Below are 11,939 nucleotides of genomic sequence, written 5' to 3'. Positions count from 1 at the left end.
AGATACTGCTGCAGAGTAGATGCTACTTTAGAGTAATTAAATACTGTTATAGAGTAAGCGGACACTGCTATAGTCAGCTGATAATACTATAGTCAATAGATATGACTATCGATTCCATAGATACTGTGGTGCCACAGCAACGGAGCAACTCCGCCGGCGCCACCATCCCCTCGCACCCCTCCACACGAACGTACGCACACTCCCACTTAACACACACACACACGCACCCACGTAGGGTCTCGAAGGGGGGTGCCTGGCCCACGGGCTTTCATCCGAAGGGCCCCTAGCAGGGATGTCCCCCAGTTTCCCGTTGCCAGGAGATTGGCCGACCCCCCTCCCCCCCCCCCCCAGGCCGGATTACACGGCGGCCCCCCCTAAAATCAGCTTTAAAAAATCGCAGGGGTGCATAGAGTTTTACAGGCTGGCCGCAATGAAGCGCACGCAACACGGGAGATGGGGCCTCGAGGGCAGAACACTCTGCTGGCGCGGGGTTGGGAGGACCGGGTGGGGAGGACCGGGTGGGGAGGAGGGGGTTGTGAGGAGGGGTGCGTAGACAATGGGTCAAGGCGCAATGGAAAGTCACGCTCCAGGTAAGGGCGGGGACATCGGTTTAAAATCGATAGGTAGGCGCTCGATTGGTCTGCGCAGGATAACACCACGTGACCCTGGATCTTCGGATTCCCAGGGCGTCAAAGGGAGGGAGGTGAAAAAACGTTCAGGTGGTTCTCCTCCAGCCGTCCAGCCACCCCAGTCTGACTCCCGGCCACTCGCGGCGTCCGAGGGACGCTGGCGAGCACCGCTACGACTCGACCCCAGGCGGAGACCTCTTGGATCATCGTCCCTCCGACTCCCGCAGCTTCCGTGCGACACCGTGAGTGTGTCTGCGAGTTGAGAAGTAGAGTGTGGGGGGTACACCCAGGGATTGAATAGGGATAGGCTACGTGCTGCTCGTGGAATATTTACTACTGGGCCGCACAGGGTTTTCTTTAGACGCGTCATTAATAAACTTCAGTTCAGAAGAACGGTGTGGTGCGATTTCTGTGTGCGCGTGTGGGCGAACTTCGGCATGGTGTCTGTGATTTTTGAGTGGAGCGACTGCGTGCGGGCGGCGGGGTGCGTGAGAGAGCGAGCGCAGGGCTGCAGAGTGTTGGCACGGGGTTGGTGTGTGAGGTGCGCATCTGTAGTGAATTCGAATTAGGTGCACACACAACTTCTTGGGAGGCAACACTTTTTATTAATGAACACAACAGTTAACTCTTACATTACGCATAAGGTGGTGACCACCGACTTACTCTAGCTAACACACACTTCTCAGATACCCTAGGGAGGTACAGCCTCCTGTCTTGGCGGGACTTACACGTCTACCGCTATCCTAGAGTCCTCCGGCTGGGACCTACACATGGATCTCTTGGCGTCTTCACGATGCATCTTCATTCTTGATACGGGCAGCCTCGAATCTCGTGAGGAGGCTGCTTATATGGGCCTCGGCGTGCCCGGGCTCCGTCCTGGCCATGCCTCCCTTCGAAGAACCCTCTCGAAGCCCCCCCCCCCCCCCTTCTGTCCACATGCCCCCCGAGGTGCCTCCTAGGCCCCCGGCCCGCACTGGGGTCCAGTCACGTGTCCAGCCTTGGTCACAGAGAGGGCCACGACCTCACACCACCCTCGTGGCCTCCCGAGTCCAGAACCGGCCCTGACGTCATTCCCGCCTCCAGCCGGGATGACGTCATGTGTGTGTGTAGACCGGCGTGGTAGTGACGCTCCCCCGCATAGTGACGTCACACGTGTGCGTGTGTACGCAGTAGTGATGCTACCATCACTACACATCTATTACCGTCTATACGACCGCCACTGGTTACACGGGGTATCGCGCGGTGTGTGTGTGTGTAGAAGACGCGCGTCTGCAGCGCAGCGTGAGTGATTAAGGTGGGGTTCGGGGTGCGCTAAATCCACTCCACCGCCGTGTGCGTAGATCGCCATCTCTACGACCCGCTACGATTTACGCGAGGGTTTCACGTGGTGTGTGAGATGCGCGTCTGCAGCGCCGTGCGAGTGATTTGAGCGCGGTGCGCGTGAGGCACTCCCTGTACTGCAGCACACGGAGCGGCTGTGCTCGCGTTAACGGTGAGGCGTGCCCCATAGCCTGGTCCCAGCCATTCCTTTCCCGCTTGCATTAGCACCTGTGCACAGCGGATTAAGGCTTATCCACGGTGGGGGGGGGGGGGGGGGTGTGCATATTTGTAGTGTTCGATTTCACTCGGACAACTTTTGTCTTTCTTCGAACACCGCTTTTTTTACAACTCTCCACATGTCCTCAATATTCCACAGCATCCATGTCGCCACGGCTCGCTCGCCGTGCTTCACTCGACTCGCTCGCCACCTTTGTCTCTCCGCTCCCCACGATTACTGCGCTTACTCCACCGCTAACTTCTTCGTCTCCGCTCTCCGCTATCACCGTCACGATGCTCTCTCCACTGCTAACTGCTTCGTCTCTATTCACCGCTATCACGATGCTCTCTCCACTGCTAACTGCTTCGTCTCTGTTCAGCTCTGCTAACGCTACGCTCTCTCCACTGCTGGATACTTCTCTTCAGCTTTGCTATCGCTACGCTGTCGCCACTGCTGGCTGCTCCTCTTCTTCAGCTCCGCTATCGCTACGCTGTTTCCAAGCTCCGGCTCCAACTCTGTCTCTCCAACTCTGTCCCTACAACTCTGTCGCAAAGTTCTCCACCCTTCAATTCCCTGCTGCTGACTCCAAGCTCTCCAACTTCAACAACCTCGCTCCAATTCCCGACTCCCCAATTTATCCCCACTCTCATTACTCCCCAATTAATTAGTCCGTGCCCCAACGACGCCCCGCGTCGTTCGCACCTGTTTCTCACCCAGACCTTTAGGCGCCACTCTAGCCTTAGCCACAGCTCCAGACAATCACAGCCGTCCTTGGCTCTCCCAGCTTAATTGCCCTAACATAACCTGCACTGTATTTGCCTTCGCGACAGGCTGACCCAACATAACCCGTACTTTTCGATTTAAAGCTTTCGTGACTGCAATGATTCATCTTCTTTGGTTCTTTCGGTAAAGTCACGTAGAATGAGAATAAAATAATAAATTGATAAAATAAAATAACACAATAATATTCTCACGACGTTTCGGCCACAACACAAGCGGCCTTCATCAGGTGAAGGGAGCGAGACTGTCTGGTAGGACAGCGCTGGAGTGAGAGAGCCACGTTCAGATCACTCCAGCGCTGTCCTACCAGACAGTCTCGCTCCCTTCACCTGATGAAGGCCGCTTGTGTTGTGGCCGAAACGTCGTGAGAATATTATTGTGTTATTTTATTTTATCAATTTATTATTTTATTCTCATTCTACGTGACTTTACCGAAAGAACCAAAGAAGATAACCCGTACTGTCTGTGTTATCATGTAATCACGCTGTTTGCACTACACACCTTCCTGCTCCACTACATATTCATACAGCTGCCAGTTATTTTCAGTTAGCATTGCGGGCACGTGGATTAGGCCTTAATCCCAGGAGGTGCGCGCGTGTTACTGACACAGCAGCAGCCGATTTCTTTGTTTAGCGCTCGGCGTGCGCGGGAGAATGCCGGCGGCGGTGAGCCGGCCGTGTAGAGATGTCCCTCGGAGCTGGTGCGGGGGGGGGGCGATTACTCGATCGGTGGGGGCCCGGCGAGAGGTGGCCAACGAGGAGGAGGAGGGGGGAGTTGAGGGGGTGGACGTCACGCCCTGCCTGCTCACGGGGAGTGGGGAGGTGGGCGTCCACCCCCACAAATGATGCTGTGCCAACTCCCTTCACCGTGGCCGTCAATCGACAAGCCACGCAGCCCCCCCTGGCTCGCCAGGAGATGACGACATGGCAACGAGGCGTGGACTCTGCCTGTTGCCTCTCCACGGGGAGGCGAATCCCCATCACCTCCCCGATGTTGCACCGCACACTCGGCTTTAGGGTGCGAAAGAAGTTTCGACGTAACATGGGGGACTAACAGACGACCCGTAGACTCATAGACTCACCCATGGGTGTCTGTTGTGTGTGGGTGTCTGTTGTGTGTGGGTGTCTGTTGTGTGTGGGTGTCTGTTGTGAGTTTATGGGTGAATCTATGAGTCTACGGGTCGTCTGTGAGTCCCCCATGTTACATTGAATCTTCTTTCGCACCCTACATGCGTAAATATACACATGTAAATAAAATGGTCCGCACCTAGAGAAAAAAATGTTTATTGCCAAAATAATCCTGCGGACCCACCCGAAGTGAGACCTGGGCTGGAGGGCCCACCGTGGGCTCCCTGGATGCGCTGAATGGAGCTCTCCTGCGCGTCTCACTTCATTTTGATGAATTCTTGCTCCAAAGGTATCATTGCCTTGTGACGGACGCCTTTTAAGGGACGTACGAAAGGCGTGCCCGTTGTGTAGATCAGGAAGCCAATTCACTGGAGGAGCGGCGCTTGACGTCACCTTGCGGGTGCCCCTTTCTCTGACGCGGGGCCACACGCCACGCGTTGCCATGACGTCGATAACAAACGGCGTGAAATAATGGAAAACAACAGCAAAGGTGGCAAACAAAATGAACGTTCTGATATTATTTTAATGTGACCATCACTAAAGGATTCGTGTACGACGGTGTTTTACCTTACTTGTTGGCTGTGTCGGGTGGTGGCGGGTTTAACGACATTTAGATATTTACGCGATCTAACCCACACACCTCTGTTATGGATGAACTGCATCGTTTTGCAAGTCGTCAGAGTGGACGAAACGTTTGCAGCTTGACGTTAATTGCAAGACAATTCACACAGGGTGACTGTAGCAGTGTGACACACAGGGTGACTGTAACTGTGTGTCACACACAAGGTGACTGTAGCTGTGTGTCACACAGGGTGACTGTAGCTGTGTGACACACAGGGTGACTGTAGCTGTGTGTCACGTGACTGTAGCTGTGTGTCACACAGGGTGACTGTAGCTGTGTGACACAGCGTGACTGTAGCTGTGTGTCACACAGGGTGACTGTAGCTGTGTGTCACAGCTACAGTCACCCTGTCAGACTGGACGAAACGCAAACGTTTCGTCCAGTCTGACGACTTGCAAAACGAAGCAGTTCATCCATAACAGAGGTGTGTGGGTTAGATCGCGTAAATATCTAAATGTGTCGTTAAAGCCGCTACCACCCGACACAGCCAACTAGTAAGGTGAAACACCGTCGTACACGAATCCTTTAGTGATGGTCACGTTAAAATAATATCAGAACGTTTATTTTGTTTGCCACCTTTGCTGTTGTTTTCCATTATTTCACGCCGTTTGTTATCGACGTCACGGCAATGCGTGGCGCGTGGCCCCGCGTCAGAGAAAGGGGCACCCGCAAGGTGACGTCAAGCGCCGCTCCTCCAGTGAATCGGCTTCCTGATCTACACAACGGGCACGCCTTTTGTACGTCCCTTAAAAGGCGTCCGTCGCAAGGCAATGAAACCTTTGGAGCGAGAATTTATCCAATTGCAGTGAGATGCGCAGGAGAGCTCCATTCAGCGCATCCAGGGAGCCCACGGTGGGCCCTCCAGCCCAGGTCTCACTTCGGGTGGGTCCGCGGGATTATTTTGGCAAGAAACATTTCATTCTCTAGGTGCGGACCATTTTATTTCCATGTGCATATTTACGCGTGCGTGAATTGTACCTTCAATATTTTTTTGTAAATGTTTTGTATATGTTTACGCGTATATATGGTAAGCGGTGCAAAGATCCACCGGACCAATGTGAATTTGGATCGGGTAGATATGTAGTGTTCGATTTCACTCGGACAACTTTTGTCTTTCTTCGAACACGCTTTATTTACAACTCTCCTCAATATTCCACAGTATCCATGTCGCCACGTACACGATGTGTGCGCGCAAACACAGTACCATGTATACACGGAACACACATGCAGGATGTTTACAATGATTATGAATGTAATGTCTTACACAGCACAAGTTCCACGGTACTGTTGAGTCCTTGTCGTACTTCCCAAAGCCACATTTACTACACCGTCATCAGCAGCTATGATCGATCCACTGCTGGGTGAAGGCCTAAGGTTAGAAAGCAAACATTTATTCCGTGGTGTAACCCCCAACCCTCTGCCCCCATCCCAACTCACCAGGCAATTTCAATGAATTGTCACAATTCAGGGTCGCGAATTGATTAAATAATCCATTCTTCTTTTATATATAAAATTGCGGTGAATGTATCGGCCACTAGTGGCTGCTGCGAGGGTTACACGATCCCATGACATGCAACATACGTATACGATTTCACCAAAACAAATATTATTCTTACATGTGCACGCACACACGATGATGCATCGTGAGGTTAATAATTCAACATGAATCAGTGCATCATCTCTAAGAGACCGTTGTTTTAGTCACGTTTGAAGAGCTGAAGAACGTCTATGAAAGCAAATCTCAGCAATCTCTCCAATGGACTTGGCGGTCCCGCTGTGGTTAGAAATGGAATGTTTACGTCAGCAGTGGCAGGTAGTGTGCTCCTCAACACACTGTGGTGCTCACTTCTGGCTTTACTCTGAAACATCTTTTCCAACACCAACTTCTCTCTCTCTCTCTGCCCCCATCATGTTAATCCGCTGTTCTTTTACGTCGATCAACTGCGGGATGAATGCCTCCCCATGCCGAGCGGTCCGTGTGCGTTATTTGAACACATTTCATCGCGCCGGTCAGTGCAGGTTGGTGAGAATGGAGGTGCGTATGAAGTGGGAGCGTAGAAGAACTCTACAACAATGAACTTTCCTGTACTGCCTTCTCCTACCACACCGCGTTGCCCCAGCCCTCTTGTACACGGTGGTTACTCATCCATGCACTAGCTGGGCTCAAACCTGCTTAGCTTCTGAGTGTTTTGATGACCTGGTGCATTCCGAGAAAAATTGTCACACGCCCTCGAGGCGTTCTGTCACCAAGAACACGATTTTTTATGTTGAGCCCCACAAGTCATCACAGTCAGCCAATTTTTGCAGTCCTCTCTTTCTCTCCTTCTTTCCTCCCACTGCTCGACTTTGAAATAAACTAAAAACGAAACTCTGAACTATTTTTCATTTCACCAGCAAAGGCCCCACTGAGCTACACACAGGCAGATATTTTTGTCAGAAGCGAGCAACCTGGCCACACATTATAGCTCAGCGAAGTGTGCTTATGTTGTGTGTGGTGGACATTTATAGCAGCCAAATATTCCAAATGCATGTTTCAAAAATGCGGAGGGAAAACCGGACCACGGGGAGAAACTGCAAACACCAAATATAAACATAAAATACCCCTCGTCACTTTTCTTAAGTTCTTATTACCTTGCTTATTGCAGGAAGTGTGTTGACGCTTCTTTTTTGCATCTTCTAGTGCACTGTTTGTTGCTGGCTCATTGACATTTTGAGCACAAGGCAGGATTGTGACCACAGGCTTACCCCTGCCTTGAATGTCACACGTGCACGTACAACAAATCATGACTCTGGCTCAGATCAAGAACCGCGTTCCACTCCCATCAACCACAGCTCCCATCAGAGTGCTGTTTGTGCCTGGCCGCCTCGCGCGTTGGGCCTCTACTCAGCAACTGTTTGCACGCAAAATTTACAGGCAGAAACCATCGCTTTTATTATTTTTAATGTTCAATTTATTATTTTTATTTGAAATGTTATTTTATTATTTTTATTTTCTATCTTCGTGACTTTACCGCAAAGAACCAAGAATATTGTAATACATTTACACTGTCAACTTTAGCTGTACATTGTGAATACGAAGTGTATATGGTATATTTATATGTTTTACATAACGTAACACAATCAGCCATAGATCAGCGGGGTCGTGGTTCAAGCGCGGGGTCAGAGGTCGGCAGGAAGCGCGCGGCGGGGTCGGAGGTCAGCAGGAAGCACGTGGTGCTGGCGGCAACGCGGCCTCAATTCAGTTCCATGTATTTGGTATAACCCTGTGAGCCATTCAGCTCTTGAATCGGGTGCGGCCCTTCCCTCTGCTGCTGCTGCCCTCTGCTACTGCTGCTGCCCTCTACTGCTGCTGCCCTCTGCTGCTGCTGCCCTCTGCTACTGCTGCTGCCCTCTGCTACTGCTGCTGCCCTCTGCTACTGCTGCTGCCCTCTGCTGCTGCTGCCCTCTGCTGCTGCTGCCCTCTGCTGCTGCTACTGCTGCCCTCTGCTGCTGCTACTGCTGCTGCCCTCTGCTGCTGCTACTGCTGCTGCCCTCTGCTGCTGCTACTGCTGCTGCCCTCTGCTGCTGCTACTGCTGCTGCTACCGTCTGCTGCTACTGCTGCTGCCCTCTGTTGCTGCTGCTACTGTTGCTGCCCTCTGCTGCTGCTGCCCTCTGTACTGCTGCCCTCTGTTGCTACTGCTGCCCTCTGCTACTGCTGCCCTCTGCTACTGCTGCTGCCCTCTGTGCTGCTGCTGCCGCCGGTGCCCGCGGGTTGCATTGAGCTTCGCGTGCGAGCCGAAGGGCGACGCGAAGCGGCGCTTCTACGGAGAGGAACAGCAGCAGCAGGAGCACAGCGCCCTCGACTGGCAGGTGCAGTGGTGGCGGCCTGGGGTCGTGTTAGTGGTGGCTATGGTGGTGGTTGTGGTGGTGGTTGTAGTGGTTGTGGTGGTGGTGGTTGTGGTGGTGGTTGTGGTAGTGGTGGTTGTGGTGGTGCTTGTAGTGGTGGTGGTTGTGGTGGCTATGGTGGTGGTTGTGGTGGTTGTAGTGGTTGTGGTGGCTATGGTGGTGGTTGTGGTGGCTGTGGTGGTGGCTGTGGTTGTGGTGGTGGTTGTAGTGGTGGTGGTTGTGGAGGCTATGGTGGTGGTTGTGGTGGTGGTGGCTGTGGTGGTGGTGGTTGTGGCTTTGGTTGTGGTGGCTGTGGTGGTGGTTGTGGTGGCTGTGGTGGTGGCTGTGGTGGTGGTGGTTGTGGTGGCTGTGGTGGTGGTTGTGGCTCTGGTTGTGGTGGTGGTAGCTGTGGTGGTGGCTGTGGTGGTGGCTGTGGTGGTGGTTGTGGTGGTGGCTGTGGTGGCTGTGGTGGTGGCTGTGGTAGTGGTGGTTGTGGTGGCTGTGGTGGTGGCTGTGGTGGTGGCTGTGGTGGTGGTGGCTCTGGTTGTGGTGGTTGTGGTGGTGGTGGCTGTGGTGGTTGCGGCTCTGGTTGTGGTGGTGGCTGTGTAATTGGTTGACAATATTTTGTATTTCTCTCAATTTCAATAGATTTTATAATTAGTATTGGCCAGTATTAAGACTAAAATAACACCAAAGAAATATGTTGATGTTTGTGTAAAACGAATTATTATTGGCCACGACTATTTAGATCATCTGTTGAAATTGAGAGAAATAAAAAAAACTATTTCACCGTTCTGACAGCTGCAGGCTCAGTGCTGCTGGGAGCGTATTGTTTAGTAATACATTTAACGCATGCTTATATCCAGGTTATCGTATGGTTACTCTTTGGTTCTTTCGGTAAAGTCACGTATGTAAAAATAAAATAAAACAAAAATAAAAACAACTAAATTAAATCATGACGTTTCGGGCGCAACACAAGCGTCAAATATTGCATTCACTTGCAGAGAGTTGTACCTGTACATATCCGCCCTGAAGCCAATACAGTCTTTTGATTTTGGAGAGCTTTTGTTTTTCTGTGAGGTTTACCTGAAATGGAATTGTGTAAAGTGTTGTGCATTTTTAACGCGAAGCTCTCTGTGTGTGTGTTTTTACATAAATGTAATCACAGGCCGAGCGATATCAGACTTTTCGTCCCGAGACGGCGGTCTAGAGATTTGATCCAGACGTCTTATCTCCTTGCACGCCTCGAAGGATGATGAAGCTACGCCTCCCGGTCCTGTTCCTCTCGCTGCTGCTGCTCAGCGTCTCATTGCTGCTGAGCGTCTGGTACATGTACAGCTGGAAGGGCTTCCTCGTTCGCGACCTCGACGCACTCGGCAACTCGTCCGTCTTCAGGCCAAAGCCGGGGTCTGCTTCCGATAAGATCAACCACGTGATGCTGTGCGGGCAACGGGGAGCGCTGCAGAACACGTCGATGATGCGCGTGCGCGACACCAAGATATTCTTGGTGTCGGCGTACCACGACCAGCGCGAGGCCGGTCAGAGCACACGCATCATCGGCATCGCCAACCGGTATGAGCCGGACGTGCTCTCCTGCCACTTCTGCTGCCGAGGGCACTCGGAGATCCTGACGGTCACCGCCAGCGCCTACGTCCACTCGGATCACTTTGACTTCCCGTACGGCACGGCCGACTTCCTGTGCACGGAGCCGCTGGACTGCGAGCCGGGACACGTGTCCGTCCAGCGCATGCGCACAATACCGGACGAGGAAGAGGCCGAGTGGGTCTTCATGCCCGTGCGAAATCGGCTCTACATGCCCCCCACCATCACACAGGAATTCAGCGTCTGCATCTCCACGCTCTTCGGGAACTACGGCAACGTCCTGCAGTTCGTGCAGGCGATCGAAATGTACCGCATCTTGGGTGCGGGCCGCGTGACGGTGTACAACACAAGCTGCAGCTCTGAGCTGAACAAAGTGCTCCTCTACTACATCAAGACCGGCCTCGTCGAGGTCGTTCAGTGGCCCATCACGGACTACGTGCGGGTGTCCAGAGGGTGGCACTACCCCGAGCACCCAGGCGAGCTGCACTACTATGGCCAGATAGCGGCGCTGAACGACTGCGTGTATCGGCACATGTACAGCACGCGCTACCTGGTCCTCACGGACATCGACGAAGTGATCATCCCTTTGAAGCACACAAACTGGAAGGACCTCATGCGGTACTTGAACGACAAGTACGGCGCCGACATTTACACATTCGAAAACCACGTGTTTCCCTACACGGTATCGGAAGAGTTTGGGTCGAAGTTCCAGGCGTGGAACGCCATCCCGGGCGTCAACATCATGCGCCACATTAGACGGGAGCCAAACCTGCCGGAGGTCTTCAACCCGACCAAGATGATCCTGAACCCACGCACGGTGCTGCAGACGTCGGTGCACAGTACGCTCAACGCGCTGGGCATCTCGCAGACGGTGCCCGGAGACATCGCGATCATGCACCACTACCGATCGCCCGAGCAGCCCGACCTGGCGCTCGACTCGCTGGTCGTGGACCTCACGCTGTGGAGATACAATGCCACTCTGATCAGAAATGTCAACAAGGTCCTCAACAGGGTCTTCTGGAATGAGTAGGCACAACGGGCAGCGGTGGCGGCGGCGGCGTTGATTGTCGTCTTGCGTTTTTTGCGGTCTTGCAATTTAAGTTAAACACCGGTGTTTGTGAGTTTTCCGTTTGCAAATGTGGTCAATGTATGGGACATATTTATTTGCTAATCTTATGATTGCGTTTACAGTTAAAATTTGTTATCTTCATTTTTTTCTGCATTTTAATCCAACAGGGCACAATAGGGGTTGTATTGGTATGTCTTATGGAAGCTAGGAAAGTTAACATTGGTTTATTTTAAACCAATCCTAATTATTTCTATTGCTTTTGGGAGTACCACTCGAAATGTTTTCAGGTTAAAACATTTAAAATGTGGCACAAATTGATTTAAATAAATGTTCAGTGTGCATGTTCTACCAGTCTCTAATGAGCTTATTGTTTTCATGACTCGTGTCCACGGAGGATAGTCAAATCCCAGAGGATGGTGGCAGGATTTTAAAAAGTAAATCCTGTGGTGATAAAAAAAAATGTACATACGATATTAAACTTTTAATTTGAGTGATAATTTGAATGACAGGTGTGTTTTGGGCCAAATGAGCTAGTAAAGACTCACATTAAACATTATAATAGATTCAGTAGGAATATATTTATATATCCAAATGTATATAGTTGTGTATTTGAATATGTAACAACACCAGCTGTTGATACATACAACTCATTTTAAATTATAAAGCCATGTTAATGTATTCCTAAACAATACATGGAGTTTACATTGC

The 11,939-nt window shown here is 51.7% G+C and overlaps 1 protein-coding gene across 1 annotated transcript; it reads left to right on the top strand.

Moving 5' to 3' along the window:
- Positions 1 to 7,847: 7,847 nt before the first annotated feature.
- On the top strand, positions 7,848 to 11,577 carry LOC116937111 (beta-1,4-galactosyltransferase galt-1-like). Its single transcript, XM_076060703.1, has 2 exons — positions 7,848 to 8,545; positions 9,729 to 11,577. Exon 2 carries the CDS (start codon positions 9,813 to 9,815, stop codon positions 11,190 to 11,192), a length of 1,380 nt encoding a protein of 459 aa, XP_075916818.1. The 5' UTR covers positions 7,848 to 8,545; positions 9,729 to 9,812; the 3' UTR covers positions 11,193 to 11,577.
- The last annotated feature ends 362 nt before the right edge of the window (positions 11,578 to 11,939 follow it).

Source organism: Petromyzon marinus, unplaced genomic scaffold (assembly GCF_048934315.1).
Source record: "Petromyzon marinus isolate PM22_M1 ecotype Great Lakes invasive population unplaced genomic scaffold, UKy_Petmar_22M1.pri1.0 PM_G_Scaffold_21, whole genome shotgun sequence".
NCBI classification, from domain to species: domain Eukaryota; kingdom Metazoa; phylum Chordata; class Hyperoartia; order Petromyzontiformes; family Petromyzontidae; genus Petromyzon; species Petromyzon marinus.
Note: the sequence above shows the minus strand (reverse complement) of the source record. Positions and strands in the feature narration are given on the sequence as shown.